A 21,577-nucleotide genomic window follows, 5' to 3' on the forward strand; every position below is an offset into this window, starting at 1 on the left:
CCACAATAAAAACCAGGTCCAACGTGTGTCCCGCCTGATGTGTGGGCCCAGATATAACTTGAGTCAGCCCCATGGTCGTCATGGCAACCATTGGCAGGAATACATTCGGGTCATGGCTTATACTGGAATATCACAGGTAGAAACTTGCTGCTGTTAATATAATAGGAATAAAAAGGAAAAGATTAAATTTGGGGATTGAGGAAATGCTAAATAATACATAATCATGGTAGGATGTACTGATCACTGGGTAGAGATAAAGATGCAGACCAAGAGACTTGGACAACCCCATGCCTCACCATAACCAGATATCCTAGTTCTCCATTTGAAGGCTTTTCTGACCCAAGTCCAATTTAAAGGGAAAGAGTCACATGAAGGTTTATTCTAGAGCCAGGTAGGGAATTATGCAGTTTTTTTTTTAAAGGAGTTGTTTCAAGCTGCTATCAAAACCCAATACCTAGATAGCACACAGTGCTGGAATCCTGCTGTGGAAATATGTACACAAACTCCAGGCTACACAGACATGAATATTAAGCATACCTATTCAGCTTCCCTGAACCTGAAATACACTGCTATGGCCATTTATTGGAGGGCAAGAGCTGTCTAGGAGCGTATAGGAAAAGAAAACAGCTTTCAGCCACTGACTAGAGATCTGAGAAACTGATGATAGGTTCTGCTGGTGTGCTTCTGTGATCTGCTGGATATCTGAGAGAGTGATGACAGCTCTCTTGTCACACACCCAGAATTGCAGCTAGGTGTTGCCTGGATGCCTTCAGCCTGGCTTCCCCATTGCCGCCACACCAGGGATGCCTCCCACGATCCTCCTTCCTGCCAGTGAAGGGTCATCAGAGTGTGATGTGAAAAGTATGAAGGGATGCACACAATACAGTATCTCAGTCTAAGTGGGTAAAAATCTGAGCTTGTCTCAATTTCCCCAATAATGGAGCTCAGTTTCATTTTCAGCAACTGAAAAAATGTGTTATTAACATACAATCCTGACCCACCACTTACAATGAGCCGCCTTGAGTCCCCACAGGGAAAAAGACAATATAAATATAGTAAATAAAGAGTAAATATATAAAAGGAGAAGCAAAAATGTTTTGCCTATCACTTTTCTCTCTCTCTTCCTATTTATATAGAATGTATGTGTGTGTGTTCTCTTTATTTCATAGAAAGTGTTTATAAATATCTGGAAGAGGTGACAACAGAAGGAAAGCTGACAGGTATGAAATTTCTATTTGTTTATATTCATAAGAACTAATTTATACTCAATTATGCTCCTTTTTGACAACACCTAAATGGGCTCCTACACTCCTATGATCCCATATATTCCAGCAGTTGAGCCTTTGATTCTGAAGACAACTTCTTGGAATTGAGATGCGGTTTGGATTAAGCGTTTCTTGGTTTCATTGGCAAGGCAGTGGGTGGGTTGGTCTGAAAGAGAAGAGCAGGAGAGAGGCCAGGGCTGGTTTTGTAAGAGACTGCAGCTGGGAACCCAGGGCATCAAGATCAAGATGGCTGCATTGTTATTGGAATAGCAAGTAGGCGGGGTATAGGGATGCTAGCCAAGCTAGACAGGAGCCGCAATGGCACAATAAGGCTAGCTCAGTTCCCACCAGTTCCCTTCAGCCACCTCCAGGAAATTCATTCATTTAGACCAGAACAAAGAGGAAAGAGAGTGAAAGTGTTGCCCACCCATGAGAACTTCCCACCCCAGCTACAACCCAGAGCCAACAGGAAAGGATGTGGCACTGCCTCTTGAACAATGCCAGGAAGGGCTTGCCCACCCGGGAGCAATTGCAACAGGAGACATTCTTGCTTTTAGCTAAACAGCTGTGAGGGGTGAGGGCAGCCTGGCATAGTTATACCATTGGTCTAGCGTTTTTAAAAAAGAGCTGTGAGTGGTGGGTCAGGGTTGTATGTAAATCACACTTTTTGAATACACTTACTTTATCCACTGATAGATGATGGCCACATTTCCCAACTTATCCCTTTTTATCTCTCCTACAATTTTCATACCTCTCCCAACCCATTTCATGTTTTCTATCTTAGACTCCATAGGGTTACTGTGAGTTTTCTGGGCTGCAAGGCCATGTTCCAGAAGTATCCTCTCCTGACATTTCACCCACATCTATAGTAAGCATCCTCAGAGGGTGTGACGTCTGTTTTAAAAATGTATGCTTTTTTTTATTTAGAAGTTTGGGGTTCTGAATCTAAAACTGATCCATTATGCATAGGGCCCCTCCCCCACCCAAGTTGCTTTGATATTTTTATTGTCTAAGATTGCTTTGGGAACAAAACATAAAAAGTGGCTTAAAGTCTTCTAATAGATTTTCAAACATTCAAAAATTTGTTGACATGAAAGACAAAAATTAGTTCAAAAGCACTAAAATATTGCACTGGAATATTAGCATTCATTCTTAATCAAAACAATTGAACTGATAAAAAATAGATTTGTGAAATGGATTTGTGAAAAAACACAACAAATATGCCATACTACTGTTTTTTAATTCGGCACCCAAAAATATATTATGAAAAGGTACTTTACTGGAAAAAATTCATCACAGGCCAGTGAAATGAGATTAGTGTCTAAGGAAGAGGCAAATACATATGTGTAGCCAACAAATTAATAGGAATAACACCAGCCACCTGGCCAAAAACATTCACTCGAAGCATGCATGCAGTTGGAAGGGGGAATGTTTTCCTCTTTTTTAAATTTAGAAAGACATTTTTTTATTCTAGGCTTTGTTCAAATCTGTAACTGCCCTGCTTTGTTCACTCATTTGGCATTTGCACAATGTCATTGTCAACCTGCTGAATTCCAGTGTTTTCTGTGGTCAAAAGCATTTGTTCAGATTTAATTTGCAGCCATGTGTGCATGTCACAAAAAAGAAAAGAAAAGGAATTGCAACACAGCCTGCGCATTCAAGGGTTTCTGCATTTTTAACTAAAGCAGTCCCCATTTATAGATACATATAATTTTAGAAATAGCTCAGCCAAGGAGTAAAGGCTCTGTTTGTTGCATAAGAGAGCACATACTCAGTGATTCTATGGAATTCATTTAATTCCATTTCCATATAACTGAATTGCTTCTTAGATAATTTTAGAATTTCCTCCATTCATATTTATACTGAGATCACAAAGATTTCCAATCACATACAGTAAGATTTAAGTACAAAGCAACTATAGGCAATCCCCAAGTTAAAAACATCTGACTTACAAACGACTCATAGTTGCAAACGGGGATGAGACAACAGCAAGTGAGAGAAATTACCCCTCAGAAGGGAAATTCATTCTTGACAGAGTTTTCATTTCAATTGAGGGAAAAGGTGTCTCAAATGAAGCTTACCACCAATGCTTGTTTCCACAACAAGTCAATTTTTTCAAAATCCAATAATCACAGGGACAGAAAGTGAGGTGGAATCTTCTGAACAGGAGCACAGACAGTAACACAAACACTACAGGGGTATTAATCATTTCCTATGCTATCCAAAGCTAAAACATACTTATTTTTTGTCTGGAGTTATGCTTAAAATGTACTTGTTCCAATTTACAAATAAATTTAACCTAAGAACAAAACTACAGAGCCTATCTTGTTCATATCTTAAGGACTGACTGTACTGGAAAAATCTGAAGAGCCAACAACTCAAACTCTCATCTGAAAATCTAAGCATCAAGCAGTTTTATTTTCATCCATTTTACAGTTTGACTACTGAAATTTATTTTTCTAAACATTTTTCTTTGTAACATAACCATAAACCCCACCTTTTCACAAAGTATCTAGCACCCAAAACCAACCATATATTTTGATTCTTGAAAGAGAAAACTGCACAAACACTTCTTCCTTCCATGACAGTACAAATACAATGGATTAGATCCAAATGTAATCATAGTATGGGAACGAAATCAGGGCAATCCAAGACACATAAGTAATGTTGGTTAGTTCACTCTATTCTAAGCATGACTTAATCTGGATACATCCCAAATGAAGTAAAAAATAAATAACAATCTTTCCCTTCTTTGAGAAACGAAAGGTATCCTGTCTGAAGCACATATTAGGGTCATTCCAAGCTATTCTTGTGCTCACTTCTACTGATGGCCACATGTGCAATGCACATAAACTGATCTAGCCTATTAAAAGATAAGGAAGCTGCAAAATTTAAAAAGGTTTTGCCTTGAATTTGACTGAAAGTGGGGGAGACAGATGGAAGAAACACTTTCCTGAACACTCTACTGATTGGTGGGCAGAGAACAATTCCTTGAACACTTTCCTTTGTAGGAAGAGAAAAGAAGCTTCTACTTTCTGAGCTGTTCTTGTCAGTAAATACAGCTGATGGAAAGCTGGCACAAATTCAGCTGCACTCCCGAAAATGGCCAAGAAAATCTCAATCAAACTCCCTTATAAAATGTACAGTCCATCACACAGCAAGTTTCTAAATGTTCTTGCTATGGTCTATAGAGCTCCACAGATTCACCCAAGAGTCCCATGATGCCCCATAACTTCTCAATGGGCTGTGGAAGGGGAAGTAATCTAACTGGCTTTTCTTGGTACAGTAGTCTCACTTATCCAACATCCACTTATCCAACATTCTGGATTATCTAACGCAGTCTGCCTTTTAGTAGTCAATGTTTTTTTTAGTCAATGTTGTGATATTTTGTTGCTAAATTCTTAAATACAGCAATTACTACATAGCATTACTGCGTATTGAACTACTTTTTCTGTGAAATTTGTTGTATAACATGATGTTTTAGTACTTAATTTGTAAAATCATAATGTAATTTGATGTTTAATAGGCTTTTCCTTAATCCCTCCTTATTATCCAACATTTTCGCTTATCCAATGTTCTGCCTGCCCATTTATGTTGGATAAGTGAGACTCTACTGTAGTTCCACTCAGAAAGAGGGAAAGTCTCAATATCAATTTGGCCTTTAGGGACAAACCAACCAACAGAAAAACTATGCCAAGAGTTTGGCACTGTTTTTCTGTTGGCGTGTTTGTCCCTATACCCACAGGATGTTCTTGAAAGAACACAGGTCATCTTAAACCATTTCAAAGCCATCATGCAGGCAAATGCTGATTAATTTAGACAGCTAATATCCTTTAAATATGTTTCAACACATTGAAACAATATCTCATTCAGAATGTCACAAGTGACCACTGGCCAAACAGCCAACATTATTCCTTTGAAGCTACCTGAATAATCTTATATATTTACTCCTATTTTCGACAGACACCTTAATTGAATAGACATATTTTGTGCTCAGCTTTGCCTCTAGACCTACTTTATGAAATCAAATGTGTTCCTACCCCATGATTCTACTCTATATTCCACCCAAGATCAAAACTTCTAAGGCCAAGGTTTGGCATTTGATAGAGATGCAGGTGCTGCCCTAGAACATACCGAGCATTCTGGGTATCACTGAACACAGAACCAATAAAGAAGAATTCTGAAAATGAGTTCTCAACATTTCATCATTTTAAATTAAACGTGCCACCACATTTCCATTTGAAAAGCTCGATTCAATACCATCAAGAGGTGTCAGTGCCTATGCAGAAGCCATAGGACAATTTAAGGCTTGTGTGCTTTCCATCCTCTCACCAATAGAGGGATTCCTTCTGCATCACCTCCTTCAGTTTCTTCTGGTCTCCTTCCAAAAGGCAGTTGAAATTGTACTGGGGACTGAACTCTGCTGGTGGTGGCTTGGTAAACTTCACTTCAAATGCTGAGCTGGGGAAGTCAATCTGAGGAAGAGTAAGGAAAAGACAAGCTTACTGTCATACATGAGAATGTGACAATTTCTGTTTTAGAAGAAGACAATGGCAAATCTTTTCTGCACAAATCTTCTCCTGTAACAGGCTTGCCATAAGTTCAGAGTTAAGTTGAAGACATAAGACAATTACACAAATTACACAAGCCAACACACAAAAAATCTTGTTTTTTAGACCTGTTTCCTGGGATATTTGGTGCTGATTCAGAAAATTGCATTGGATAGACTATACCAGCTCTAATTTCTTAGATATGGTTATCATGGTTTTCTATGAATAAGCAGATGAAGACTGATATATAGCATATGTTCTGTATCTCAAAAATTAGAGCTGATAGGAGAAAAATGCTGCCATTTTTGGACTCAGCAGGTCTAACATTTGAGGCATCAAAATGTGCATTGGCCAGTCTTATCTATCACTTTTTAATCAATGAGGGACCTCAAAAGTGGAATACAGTGGATTATACACAAATAAAGGCTTTTAAAGGTAGACCCAAGACTTAAAAATAATTATAGAACTACATAATATACAGTAAAAACAACCAAAGGAGTTACACTAACCTAGCTTCAAAAAGTACCTCCTCATTTGTACCTGAGTATCCAATGATTCACATCACTGAGTGTCATTTTAAATACTACAGAGAGCATAATTTTGTGCAATAAGCATGAGGGACTCATCTTACATTTTCTCTTCACATGCTACTTGTTGATAAAATTGACCATTCAAGGAATGAAACAGATACTTCTGTGATCAGTTTTAAAAATGCAACCAATATGGCTCTCTTTCAATTTTTAGGAGTGTGTTAATGTACATTCCCCATGCCTTTACTCTCCTGCAGAATGTAATGTCTATTCATCTGCCTCACATACACCATCACTGTACCAATGACAATCTGGGCTCTTAGCTTACCACCGGGCTGCAACGGCAATTAAAACCATGGCACCTCTTCTCTGAGACATCATTTGATAGTCGAAGCCCAAAAACAGTTGTGTGTGTAGTTCTATTTGAACAGTTGTTTCAAATAGGCCATTTTTGCCCATCCATTAGGACTTAAATATATTTTACAGTCTCTATATGTTTTCCCTCCATAGTTTTCCAGCCACTGAATGTGTATGAAAGCAAGAGATGTACAGAGAGCTGGGTGTTTGGAGCTGGGAAAAACTGTAATATCAAACTACCTTGTGCCCTATGTCCCTCCAGTTACATAGGGCTGCTTTTGGTTAGGACAAAGTGCAGACCAGGAGGAAGAAAGCTGTTAAAACAAAGATTGAAGGCCAAATCATTTTGCTCTTTAACCACACCTTTGTTACTTCCCATTTAATCATCTGACCATGCTGCTGAGCAGTATGTGTTCAGATTGTGACTCACTTTATCATGAAAACTTCCAAAGACGGCTCAATATTGGCGTGCCAAGCCCAAACTGAACTCTGGATGGAAGGACCAGATAACCCTTTCCACTGAGGATTCAGCATTCAGCACTGACCCAGTGACCCACATACAGCACGGCAAAAGAAATGTGTGGTTCGGCCACTGATGAAGAAAAGCACAGCTGGCTCCAAGCTAGATGTCAACCACTCCCACTTGCTTTGGATTTAAAAGGAGGAGGAGGAGGAGTTGTTTAAAGCTATGGACAATGCGGTCGCTGTTGCCCGCTTTTGGTCTAAAACTATTTAGCTGCTTGTGATTTCCTTTATTTCATCACTTTTACATTTATTTATTATGCAATGCTTTTGACACGAAATAAATAAAAAAATTGCTTGGGATTGATCACAACCAATTCATTTGGCCTCATATTTTGGATATCTCAAGATTGCAAAATCATATACCTTCCAAAGTTTCTTCTCAAGCATAGAAGAAGATCTGGTGCAGTTAATAAGCCCTGGCATTGCCCACCTTATTCTAGATAGGTAACAGAGTAAAATACCATAAAAAGATAGCATAAAAAGGCACACACAAATGACTGGTGTTAACTACCAATACTTTGGGATGGTAGCATAGATCTCAACATTTCTGGAGAAGCTGTACCTAATCTAAGCAATGTATCTTGGATTAAAGTTAACAGGACATTTCTATTGATTCATTCAAGTGGAAAGATGAAAGATGAGCTCAAACTATCCAAGTTTTATAAAGTCATAGCCACACCCTGCTCTTGACAGGAAAGTTGCACTAGCAACACCATTTATTCCCCAAAATTCAGGCACTTTGCAAAAGGAGCAATGAGGCAAATCACCAGCAATAGACTTATTTTTTAATATAAATAATTAAAAACATGATGGATTTGTAAGTGGCTTTGGAAAGGAAAAATAGCCCCTCAGTCATGTGCCAAATAAATCAGTGCTGGATAACCAGGTCAGAGAACTACATCAGAAAGGAGGGGAAGAGACTGAAGGGAAGTAATTGGAGCCCTAGTAGGGCTTGGTCAGAAGCTCAGAAATAATCCCTCTTCTTGCTTCAAGTCAGCAAAGAAGGAGGACGGTGTATATGATATGACCCAGGGGAGAAGATTTGCTCTGTTTCTCTCTGCCAAGTCTCCACTTAGAAGTGCCTCAGCCTCTCCTTCCATTCCTTCTGTCCACACCCAAAGCAACAAGAATGGGGCTCTGCCTTCACGTGCAGAACTCTATTGATAATTGCAGACGGAGAGGAGAGTAAAATTAGTAAGTGAGAACCACTGGAGCTGGAAACAGGAGGACATAACAATTCAAGACAAAGCAATACTGTTGATTTATTATGTGCTGGGATCAGGCAAATGGTTGGTGTCACAAGAACTTGCATTTTACTGTACTTAAGAATCTGAAATGCCTAAAGAATCTAAAGGGTGTCAGAGCCTATAGAAAGAGAGAAGAGTTCTCCAAAAACAGTAAGTGTCTGACACAAAAGCATTAAATGAAACTTCTTCTACCTCTGAGCCACCTTTTTTCTTTGTATGTTCACAATGTGTTTCATAGCACCTTAAAAACTAACCAAGTTATAGTGACAGAACATAAGCTACAAAAGTGCATCAGAAGACAAGCAGGTGACCATGCTTCCCTGTTAACAGAGGTTGAAACATTTTTAAAGGGCTTCTAGATGACCAGCTGCTATTTGACATCTACTAGAAGGGCTACCCAGTCAAAGTTCATTTAAATGTATAAAAGAGGAGAAAATAAGAGGAGAAAATAAGGGGGCTTGAAATTGTTCATCAATGGTTAAGCACCTAGTCAACAAAATGGGCAGATATAGTGGTCATGATTTTTTCCACTATGGTGAGATGTGCTGTTTTCCTATATAAAGATAAAAATAAAGGTGTTTCCCTGACATTAAGTCTAGTCATGTCTGACTCTAGAGGTTGGTGCTCATCTCCATTTCTAAGCCGAAGAGCTGGCGTTGTCTGTAGACACCTCCAAGGTCATGTGGCTGGCATGACTGCATGGAGCGCCGTTACCTTCCCACCGAAGCAGTAACTACTGATCTAATCACATTTGCATGTTTTCGAACTGCTAGGTTGGCAGAAGCTGGGGCTGACAGCGGGAGCTTGCTCCACTCCCCGGATTCAAACCGCCAGCCTTTTGGTCAGCAAATTCAGCAGCTCAGCGGTTTAACCCACTATGCCACCGGGGGCTCATTTTTCTATATACCATGCAGTAATTTCTATTTTTATGCAAATATTTTGTGATTTTGCATTTCTTTTTCAGGGAGAAAATTCACAATGCTAAAATTAGGAGGTATTAGATTTCCATGGGGGCATGTGGTACTCACATATATTGCTGCTCTAATTCCCATCAATTATAGCCTGGCAGCCAGTGGTGAGAAAAGGTGAAGGGTTGCAGTATAACAATAATTTGAAGGCTATATACTCTCCATTGCTAATCTATGAATTATTGCTAGTTTGGAATTCTGATATATCTCCCCCATTCCATGCTTTATAATAGAGTACATCTGGATAGCTCCTGAGTATGCAGATACATAGTTATTTATTTGTTCATTTATATCATATCATTATCATAGAATAATAGAGCTGGAGACCACATGGGTCATCTAGTCCAGCCCTCTGCCATGCAGGAAAACACAATCAAAGCTTCAGGTATACCCAAACTAGCTTTTAATAGAACTACAAAATCATAAATACAGCAATGAATACAGATAGTTATTTCCATATGTCATTTACATAGCTAGTACTTCAGTTACTGTAAAATTACATTTTTGCCAGCTCTCAAATAGCTATGTTTCATTGTCTGGAAAATAACCTTCATACTCCCTCCAAAGGGAAAAAAGGAAAGGTGTTGAATTATGTCGTAATGAAGAAGACATGCTTCTCTCTTTCACATTCATACCCACAGTGGGATTTTTTAAAAAAAGAATCATACATTGTTTTTACAATTTTTAGTTTTGGTGTTTATGAGAGTCTGAACCACACTATGCCTCCAAAATACAAATTCATCCTTTTAAAAAGACAAACAAGCCATTTATGGAAACTGCCAAATCTGCCGTACTGTCAAAGCAATACCCTTTAATAAAATTAACACATTTCGTAACTATAACCTATGTTTTTTCCGCAGTAGTTGAATGTTTATCACACCACTTAAAAACACTTATCTGGTCCAGTGGACTGGCACAATATCCACATCATTATTTTTGTTTTCAGTTAATGAGCTTATTGTCTTCCCCAGTCCCATGACCCCTATAGATAGGATGGGAATAAACTAGTTTCAATTATATTTCTGTTGGTTGGAAACTTTCCCAAATTAATATAGCTCTGATTTGAAACCAAGCCCTAGTGCATGCTGGAATATGAGCTATGAGGAGTGGAGAACCAGATGAACTCCTCTGGTTGCTGAATGACATCTCTCATCATTTCTAACAATCAAAACTAGTGATAAGAAATTATGGAAACAATATCTGGGTTGAAGAACCACAGACTGTTCAATTGTTGTTGTGCCTTTAAGTCACTTCTGACTTATGGGACCCTAAGGCAAACCCAACCTGTCACAAGATTTTATGGGGATGAGAGTGTGTGAGTTTCCATGGCTGAAGGGGAAATTAAACTTTGCCCCCCAGGGTCTTAGTCCAATGCTCAAAACACTATACTAAGCATGCTGAAGTCAAAACATCCACAGAACGATCTCTGGTTTCTAATGGCTGCATGAACACCAAATCGTGTCATTTTAGAGTTGTCTAAGACGCTGCATGTTCTCGGCATAATACTGTGATTTCCTTCCATCTCCCACCATAGAGCATAAAGCTGAAACTCACCTGCAGAATAACACTGTCAGGCTGGTTGAAATTGGGAGCACTTGATCTTGCACTAGGGGAGCCTTGAGTTGCTGGCCACAAACCTAGGAGTTTCCGTCCACAAGTCAGGACCCTGTATCAATTAAAAAACAAGAAATAAAAATGAATTCAGACCCCTGTACTAATTAAGAATAAAGTTTCAGTAAGCAAAAGCAGTACAGATTAAGTATCCCTTATCTGAAATCCTTGGGGCCAGAGGTATTTTGGATTTCAGATTCTGGAATACCTGTATTACTATGTAAGTACATAAAGGGATATCTTGGGGATGGAACCCATGTAAAAAAAATAGCACACAAAAGCTTATGCCACAAGAAGTCAATTAATGTATAGGGTTCAAGAAGACCTTTTTTTTCTCTGTGTTAACACAATAAAATAGCTACTCTGCTGGAATTCATTCGAAAAAATACATCATGGAAAGCTACACTATATATTATTTATAAATTTTCCTCCATAGAAGTGATAGAAGTTGGCATACATACTTCCGAAAGTTGAAGAGCGGAGTGGTGACCCAGCCCAAAGCCTCAGGGACTCGGCGCTGCTTGTTTGCCTCTGAAGAGCTCCCTGGAGGTGGGACTGGAATGGCATAGAGCGTGGCAGTCAGGAGGGTCTCTCGTGGTAGGCGGTTCACTTGAATTGGGAAACAGATCCTGGAAGAGGTTAAAGTGAATGTGTTACAATAACAGCATCAAGCTATTTCCCTCTAAGAAGCAATGCTTTGATTTATACTGTAATGCTTTCAATAGGCAGGGTCTTCTAAAGTAATCGTTTCATGAAGGTCTTCTAAAATAGTTATCACATTTGCCAACGCAGCAATCCTATGAAGCTTTGATTTCTATTTTATTCCTGAGGATCAGAAACTTTAAATACAGTCAAAGAAACACTAAAGTATAAGGATTGGAAACTTGTAAAGGAAATAGATGCTGATTTCTGTTTTTGTGCTCTCACTCATGAGTCTTTCATATCTATACACATAATAAAAGTGGAAAATATGTATGTGTGTATGTGGCAGAGGTGTTCACTTAGACAGCCTCCTGCTTCCACAAGCAGGCTATAGTTCCCAGTGCTGAGGAGCCACCAAGTCACTCCCTCCAAGGACATTGCAGGTTACACATCCCAGGGTTCCTTTCTTTCTCCATTGGTGTGGAATTTGCATGACCCTACCCACTGCATCTCCCTTAACCCTTTTCTACCCTTTCCTATGGCATACAGCTAACAGAAGAATTGATCAGCAACTGAACAGGGGTTTAGTGGACTGACTCAGCAGGATGGAAGTTGTAGTTCACCCTGCATCGAACAACAGCATTCTGACCCCCACTGACAATGGGTCTGGACCACATTTGGTACGCAGAGCCCCCAGGACCAGGTTTGGGGAGAACTGACCTTGGTTTATAGGAGTTGTAGGCACTGGGATGAATAGTTCACCTGCAATCTAAGAGCACTCTGAACCCCACCAACGATGGACCTGGAAGTAACTTGGCACACAGGCCCAACACAGCCAACTGTGCATACTGGCGGGGTTTGGGGGTGATTGACCTTGATATCCAGGAGTTATAGTTCATCTGTATTCAGAGAAGACTGAAAACATTTGATGATGAATCTGGATCAAATTTGGCACACAAATTCAACATGGCCAATTGGGAATACAGGCCTAGTTTGGGGAGGATTGACTCAAGATTTTTGGGAATTGTAGTTCACCCACATCCTTATTCATTTTCCAATGGGAGCATTCATAAAAAAACAACAGGAAAGATTGCGTTTTATCTAAGACACAGCATAACATATGACCAAACTGATATTACCTAACTTCCCAAAATAAACAAGGTCCTTTTCAAATAACCCGGGCACTGCTGGGTACTCAAGCTAGTTATATATAAAACTATGATTCCATTTTAACTGCAAAAACTTTATCCTGGGATTTCTAATCTGGTACCAGAGAGCTCTCTGGCTGAGAGTTCACAAATGCCCTCCCTAAACTGCCAATCCTGAGATTTCATAGAATGGATCCATGGCAGTTAAAGAAAAATTCTTGCACTATAACTATGTATGTAACAATGTAGTGTGAAATATTGTCACTCTACTTCCTGAAGTCTTTAACAGTCATGGGTGATGGGAACCTTGGAAGGTTGTAAAACTATAAAAAGGGGCTAGGCTGCACCTTTCCCATCCACAATATAAGTTGTCTACCTATCATTAGAGCCATTGTGGCGTAGTGATTTGAACACTGGCCTACAAATCTGGAGACCAGGGTTTGAATGTGAGCTCAGTCAGGGAAACTCACTGATGACCTCATCAGATGGGGGAATTTAGCATCCTAGGATGTTTTCACCCCGTCTTCTGGACAGAGCCTCCAACCAGGGTGAAAGTGCTACTGGAGGCTTTCCCACAACATGGGAGGCTTCCAATGGAGCCAAGCCAGCACAGGTCCTCTCTGGGAGGGTGAAGCTTCCCCCGTGTGATGGGGAAAGCGTCACCAAGGGAGCTGCACATAGGGCAACAAATTCACCACACTGCCCCTCTCCTTTCACCGCAATGCCAGGCAAACTGGGATGCTCTGCCTGATCTTTGTGATGAGGCCCTGAATGCCTTGGACAAACTGCATTCTATCAGCCTCAGAGGCAGGCAAAAACAAACCCACTTTGAGAAAATCTTGCCATGAAAGCCCCATGATAGGGCCATCTTAGGGTTGCTAGAAGTCAGAAAAGACTTCAAGGAACATAACAACAAAAGAATAAACTTATTTGTTGGATATGTATCCATCCTTGCTCCCAAAAATGGGACTCAAAGAAAGTCCTGAGTAAGCTTGAATTAAAAATACAATTAAAACTTACACAAATTTAAAATTAAAACATTAATAAAGAAACCAAAAAAAAGTTAACACCTATTTGGTAAATGAGTCCTTTCTCAGCAGTCAGTTGCTCAAAGAATCCTGCCATAAGAGGTATTTGCCTGCTGGTGGAAGGGCAACAGTGTAGCTTCCTTTGAATAAGTTCATCATAGCTCAGATCCTGTTAGCTCCACATTTATGTTCCTCTCTTCCATTATGTAAATACTCTAAAGCAATGGTTCCTAACCTTTGGTTCCCCAGGTGTTTTAGACTTCAGCTCCCACAATTCCTAACAGCTGGTAAGATGGCTGGGATTTCTGGAAGTTGAAAAGCACTACATTCCATCTTATCTTGGAAGTTAAGCAGGATTATCTCTTGCTAATACTTAGATGGGAGATTGCCAATGAACACCAGGTGATGCAGGCTACACTTCAGAGGTAATAATTACAAACCACCTGTGAGTATTCCTTGTCTAAGAAAAACCCATGACGTTGAAGTCAACCGATGACCTGAAGAGACAAACATACTCCCCTTCTACTCTCCTTCATTTTTGTTTTGCATGACTGAAAGAAATTTAAAACTTTCAACCACATAGCACAGGCAATAATCATGAGTCAGAATTGGCTAGATACATACAGGGAAGGGAGAGCATGAACAAATATCATGATATCTGTGTTTCACATCCATGATCCAATCACTATACGGTAGTATTCAGTAAGATCTCAGTAAAAGTTCCCTGGCACTCTTTCAATCACCACTCTGAAATAAACACCAGCTATATGGTGTCAAGGAGTGCTGCTTTAAATTACTGATAATGCACCTTAAATTTTAAATGGCAAGCTAGACTTAGAGGGCTTCTTCAAGCTGTCCTTGATGTACAAGTGTAACCAAGTAATCAGTCATTCCCAAATCCTATTTTTTCTCAGTAATGGTGCTGTTTAGTCTATAAATCAGCATGTGTGCATTTCATTTCTTCTTTTGCATAGTGAAGAAAGAAAGAAAGAAAGAAAGAAAGAAAGAAAGAAAGAAAGACAGAACAGGATATCAGTCTAAGACACCTTTCATTTTCTGCCCAACATAATATTGTTTCTTTATCTGCAAGGCAATCAAAGAAATATACAAGAGGACACATAAGACTTTGGCTCAAATCACTCCTGGCAAAAAAGGAAAAGAGTGATTCTTTATACAGACAATCTACTCGGAAGAAGGTGATCAAGGAATATACAATACAAGCAGCAGTTCAGTGGCAAAAAGGAAATTGCATGCCAGAAGCATAGCTTGGTGCCTGGGGGAAGGAAATACTAACAGGCCTTCAGGATATAATTACAACTCTTATCTTGTCTGTCAGGCAAGGATATGGGGCAGAGAAGTTGGTGACAGGAGGTCCCCACTGGTGGAAGGAGGGCCAGGGGCAATACCCCTACCAGTCCAATAGCAGTTAGACCCTTGCTGCATGCATGCCCATTATGAATATATCTTGGCCTAACTAGAACAGACCCAATGAATTAACTGTAAGTCAACATTTATGTGAAAATTATATGCAGACTTTCTTATCTAGTTTACCACTTCTAAACTCTACTATGTATTGATTTTGAGGAAAGGTGGGCAGCTGAGCCAGCAGCCCTCTATTACAAATTCATTGAATTTATAACTGTAGGGTTACAGCCCAGGCTATTTGGAAAAGCACATCTCCATATATAAACCAACACGGGTGCTGCGGTCAGCGGAGGAGGCCCTGTTCCCATCCCACCATCGTCTCAAGTGCAGTTGGTGGGAATGAGAGAAGGGGGCTTTCTCTGTGATTGTCCCCCGCCTCTGGAACTTCCTCTCCAAGGAAATAAAAATGGCCCCCTCTCTCCTTTCCTTTAAAAAAAACTTCTGAAAACCCAATTATGAGCTCTAGCCTATGGAGAGAAGGACTAGAACATCTTAATATACAACCTCACTTGGATACTGGAAACCCACCCTGGCTCTGTTGATTGCTATAAACTATTCTATACTTTTAATGCATTTTAGTTGTTTAGATTTTATTATGTTGAAAATGTGTGTGATGGGATTCATTATGTTTATTTAAGCACTTATTTTTGGCTAGTTATTATATGTTTGTATTGATGTTGTTTCACTTATTGTTTTGATTTGGTTTGTCTGTTTGTTTTTTATTATGGCATTGAATATTTGCCACTTTTTGTTTAGAAACTGCCCTGTGTCACCCTGGGGAGATAGGGCGGATTACAAATAAAGTTTTATTATTATTATTGGGGCATGTCATATAAATAAAAGGAGTTTAGTGCACAAATGTGATCATTATCCTCAAATCAATATATATTCAATTTATGTTCATAAAATATAGGAACTCTTTATAGTTTATTTTATTTGCTTTCATACCAAAATCAATATTATTTCAGTCTTATAGATGAGATTTGAGATCCTACATCTGTTGACTGAGGGAGCACTATAGATTTAATACATTTTGACATCACTTTGACTACTATGGCTCAATGCTATGGGATCACAGGGGTTGTAGTTATACAAGGATTTTAGCTTTTTTGCTGAAGAGTGCTAGGCATCACCAAAATGCAGATCCTAGGTTTTATAGAGTGGAACCATGGCTGTTAATGTGTTGTTAAACTGCATTAATGCTATAGTTTAGCTACATCCTGAGTTACTGTACACCACCCCTATACTTAATACCAACATAGCAGAATCTATGTGGATCAATGTTCAATGAGCATGACTGACAACTCAATGCACAAATTAATCCACATTCACATGCTCATCTTAATGTGCTACTGAATGTACAAAGTACAATTCCACTTACACCATTGTCAGTTAGATATTACTGTTGCCCATTGTTTAAAAAAATCACTCTACTTGTCTAATTCAACTTAGATATGTGTACGTCACTAAGAGGATGCTGGCCAAGGAATGGATCAGCAGTAACCCAGTCACAACTAGTCAGTTAAGTGCATGTCCTGTTGAACTTAAGGTCATGCCAGTAAAAAATCTCTGACTATGAAACACAGCTTCAACAAATATATTTGCGATTTCAACCTTAATTTAAATATCAAGTTGGTCAAAAACAGTTTATAAAAGTGTACCATGCAGCAACATACATTAAAAGAGGAAGTGCTTGTTCAGGTGATAACCTGAAATCACTGACAGATTCAGTTGAAACCCTTTCTGTGCTTTTCACTTTGTTCTCTTTATGTAACATGCCAAATTTAGTAACTTACAAACAGCATGTGGATTTGCATAGCTTGACAGAAAGACAGAAAAATACTTTAAATTCTTTCCTTGAAGCTTTTCCCTCTAATAACTATGCATTACTTAATGTTGAAAAAAATGGCATGCATTTTGAAATACTTTATGCAATAGTAATTATACATCTTAATAACATTAGTAATTTATTAATATTAAGACATTGTCTTTCCAAGTCTGAGCTATGGCAAAAAGGACCAGGCTATGGAACTAAACTTCAGTGCTATTGGATTCAGATGTGGGTTCACAAGGATGTCTCCAGTTGCAAGGAGAAATGCAACTGCCCGGCCTCCCAAATTTCCATCTGGAGTTTCTCTAACTGGATGGGAGGGGAAAAACCTTACAATTAAGAGAAGAAAGGGGAGGTGAAACACACACATACACTGACCTTGTTCAAGGGGTGTTTCCCTTTCTATAGCCACCACCTTAAAAGATGTGAAATCAGCAGGATCCTTTGTTGATCCTGTAGCGTTAGCAGAGCTGGAGAGTGTGCCTGATCAGTGCAACCCCATACCGGCACAGAGATAGTCCAAGGGTGCTGTACAAATCTCCCATGCCTGAAAGTCTTCCTTACAGCTAGCTATGGCCCTTTGGAAACAGCTACAATGGTGAACTCCTTGTTAAGGTTTTCCCACTCTAAACTTTGTTCCATCTTAGTACATTGAATTACACATTAAACTCCAAGAGTTTAGGGAACATTCGCCACGTTGCTTCGCTGTGTGGGACAGACAGCGTCTAAAATTATCTTTGTTCCACCCCTCTTTCTGCTGGCATCGTAAAAATTCCTAGTGTAATCGGAGTAGGAGAGGCTAGCAGCTTTCCTGCTCCCTGGGTTATTTTAGGATCAGGTTCCCTTCCCCCTTCCATTTACTGTTTCACAGGTATATATGTGTATATTTAAGTATGTGTGTGTATTAAAGAATAAATATGTGCACATAGATATATATCAATACACACGGAGAGAGAAGATAGTGTACTGGGTTGAGAGAGGAGCACACCCATCTCCTCCTTTGTAATATGACACCCTACGGAAGTTATTTTGTCAGGTTCTCAGATTCAAACTTCTGTCCATGGGGTAGGGCGAGGATCTGCCCAGCCATGCAGGGCTTTTCTGTGGAGTCACAAAAGCAGTAAGAGATGAGTCACCCTTTGCAGCATAGTAGACATGTTTCTCACACTCCCACCATGGGAACCCCCACTGAGTAGGAAAAGAAAATGGAAACATGCCAGGAAGACACAGGCAAGCAAGATTCCTCGCCATATGTTCCTTTCTTGTATTTATAGACATTAATCTCCCCCTTTTTAAACAGCACAGGGTTCACCAGCAGACACAGGGTAGGAAAGCGGAAAACCTGTTCTGTTCTTGAAACCCTAAACATTGAATCTGGAAATAAATATTTGACCACTTCTCATTTTAGATTTCTTTCTGGGATGCATTTTGAGGGCTGGTACAACCAGGGGCGGTTCAACCGTTAGGCAAACTATGCGGTTGCTGAAGGCGCCATGAGTCGGAAGGACGCAGCCTGCCTTTCTCCCCCTCCCTGGCTCCCTCGCCCCCTTTGCAGCCACCGACCTCCACCCCCTCCCCAGAAGTCACTGCCGTCGAGAAGAGGAGGCAGAATAGGCGGAGGCGACGGGGACAAAGCAGCGCCCTCTGCACAGGTGTGGCCTTTCTCTCCTTCCGCGGGTGCAGCCTGGCCCGCCTCCGCGGCCTGGCCTGGCCTACCTTCGCCCCCAAGGCCAGATCTCTGGGCTGCGTGGCCATGTTCCAGAAGCTTTCTCTCCTGATGGTTAATCCACACCTATGGCAGGCATCCTAAGAGGTTGTGAGGTCTGTTGGAAGCTAGGTAAGTGGGATTTATTTATCTGTGGAAAGTCCAGGGTGGGAGAAAGAGCTTTTGTCTGTTTGAGGATAGTGTGAATGTTGCAATTAGTCAGCTTGATTAGCATTTAATGGCCTTGCAGATTCAAAGCCTGGCTGCTTCCTCCCTGGAGGCACCCTTGGTTGGGAGGTGTTAGCTGGCCCTGATTGTTTACTGTCTGGATTTCCCATTTTCAGAGTGTTGTTCTTTATTTACTGTCCTGATTTTAGAGTTTTTTTTAATACCGGGGGCCAGATTCCCCTTCGTTGGCTTTTTAATGGCTATGGATTCCTAAGGATCCTCAGGGCTCTTCCACACAACCATATAACCCAGAATATCAAAGCAGAATAACCCACAATATTTGCTTTGAACTGGGTTATCTGAGTCCACACTGCCCTATATCCTTGTTCAATGTTTGGTGCAAAATTCGCAAATATAGTAATTCGTACGTAACATTACCATGTATTGAACTGCTTTTTCTGTTGATTTGTTGTAAAACATGTTGTTTTGGTGCTTTATTTGTAAAATCATAATGTAATTTGATGTGTAATAAGCTTTTCCTTAATCCCTCCTTATTATCCAACATTTTCGCTTATCCAACGCTTTTATTTTTCAATGATTGGTTTGGGGGGGGGGGCACCAAAATTCTGTTCACTTACACTTGAAAATTACCTAGGGCTGTCCCTAGGTACAACCCAAGTTCAGTACTGGGGGCAGAAAATTGACTCCTGGACCCTTGGAATTTTCCCATCTGTGCCAAAAGGGTCTTTATGTATGATCTGCAAAAAGGTGCAGTAGTCATATTGGCCATACAAATTCCAAAATCCATATTAGAGTATAGGTCAATTGAAAAAAACACACACACACACAAAAGTTGGTCTAACATTACTGTTACTCAGGACTGACTCCAATGTTAAGCAAAACAAGGAAACTGATTTAGATAGTGAACAGCAGCTCTGACAGGCTGCTCCTTCTGGACTCCATAGCTATTGTATTGTGTGTTGTATTTCATATGCCTTCAAGTTACAACTGATGGTGAACCTGAGACAATCTTACCATGGAGTTTCTTAATAAGATTTGTTCAGAGTAGTTTCACCTTTGCCATCCTTTCAGGCTAAGAAAGTGTGTGACTTGCCCAAGGTCATCCAAGGGATTCCATAGCTGAGCATTTTGAACCTTGGTCTCCAGAACTATAGTCCACTACACTACTCCACTCTCAGTCATACAATACTCGCCTATCCCTATCCACAGCTATTTTGCAATTGTACTAGCTTTTGGTGTCTGCTTTCTATGGAATATTCTTCTTTTCTCTCAGTCTTTTTCTCAACCTCACACCAGACAGAGAGTTTAACACATTCACAGATTATATGCACATGCCCAGAAACAGAGCTTGGTTTTGTTTGGAGTACAGCACCCAGAATCTCTCAACCATCATGGCCAATGACCAAAATAGTAACATTTTCAAGATCTGAAAAGAAAGCTGAAAAACAGAACATACCAGGATAGTCCACTGACTTATCTACTTCACATTATTAAAATTAATTTCCAATAACTGTCCAAGTTTTCAGAAAGGAGGACCAGCTCCACCTGGCCCCTGCCAACCAAAGACATTTTGCGACCTGGAGAAAGAATTTGATTGCAACTTACCTGTTTCATTATATGTACAACAAGATTGGCAGCTGGGGCTTTTTTCAACATGGGTGATAGAACAATTTCCATCACTATACCTAAAGGCAGCAGGTTTGCTTATGAAGCACAGAACTGGATACAAAACCCACAATTCTTTGCTCAAACATCTGGTTGATACTTTCTCCTTGCATCTGCTGTCAGAAATGACCACATCACTTTACCTTATAATATGGCTGAGCCTGCTATCTGGAATTAAGCCTGCAAACTCTGCATGTAAAATGAGCCTCCTGCTTAAAAAACAACTTTTACATATATTTATTTTACCCATTGACATAAAAATATATATTTACTGTTAACCCTTCTTTACTTGAACACTATCCTTCTCAGAACTGCAAACCATTTCTCCCCTACGCAAAAAATAAAATAAAATCAATCTTTCTCTTTTTCTCCACCCTAATATTGATAAATGAATAGATGTCTTACTGTTGGTCCCAGATGATAAGGTGGAAGAGATACTTGTATACATGAGCTTTTCGAGTTTGTAAGGGGCTGCAGAGCTCTTTGCCACCATGGCTGAGCGAGCAGGAAAGGTAGAAATCTTCATAGCTGCAAAAAGAAATTAGAAAAGAGAGGGACAATGATATAAAAAGGCAAGATGGGACTAAAAGGTAGGAACTCAGTTTCAGACATTTGAATGCAGAAACTGGAATCATCCTGCTGTCCTTCAGTGCAGAAGAAAAACATGAAAGAAATATTTGGATTTAGTTCAAACAGAGAAGCTGATTCACTGTTGGAAATCTGTTTTAATCCCAAGTATGGAACAGCTTTTTTAAACCCCACCCCCACACCACAAGAGGACTGAATGAATGGCAAGCAAATCCCAGATGGTTCAAACCTGGTTTATAATATATACAAAGCTTTGTCTGGAAGCCAAGGGTGTCCCGATTTGGTGTATGACTATCATCTACA

The 21,577-nt window shown here is 39.9% G+C and overlaps 1 protein-coding gene across 3 annotated transcripts in view; it reads right to left on the reverse strand.

The window, feature by feature from the left end:
* pik3c2b (phosphatidylinositol-4-phosphate 3-kinase catalytic subunit type 2 beta) overlaps window positions 1-21,577 on the reverse strand; it is a 107,231-nt gene that overhangs the window by 23,985 nt on the left and 61,669 nt on the right. For all 3 annotated transcript variants that reach the window (XM_062978514.1, XM_003220408.4, XM_016993265.2), the window contains exons 12-15: window positions 21,092-21,214; window positions 11,515-11,682; window positions 10,997-11,108; window positions 5,598-5,740 (exon numbers count right to left, since the gene is read on the reverse strand). In XM_062978514.1, coding sequence (XP_062834584.1) covers window positions 5,598-5,740; window positions 10,997-11,108; window positions 11,515-11,682; window positions 21,092-21,214 — 546 coding nt within the window. The remainder of the gene's footprint in view (window positions 1-5,597; window positions 5,741-10,996; window positions 11,109-11,514; window positions 11,683-21,091; window positions 21,215-21,577) is intronic.

The sequence above is a fragment of the Anolis carolinensis genome, chromosome 4, assembly GCF_035594765.1.
Source record: "Anolis carolinensis isolate JA03-04 chromosome 4, rAnoCar3.1.pri, whole genome shotgun sequence".
Classification (NCBI taxonomy): domain Eukaryota; kingdom Metazoa; phylum Chordata; class Lepidosauria; order Squamata; family Dactyloidae; genus Anolis; species Anolis carolinensis.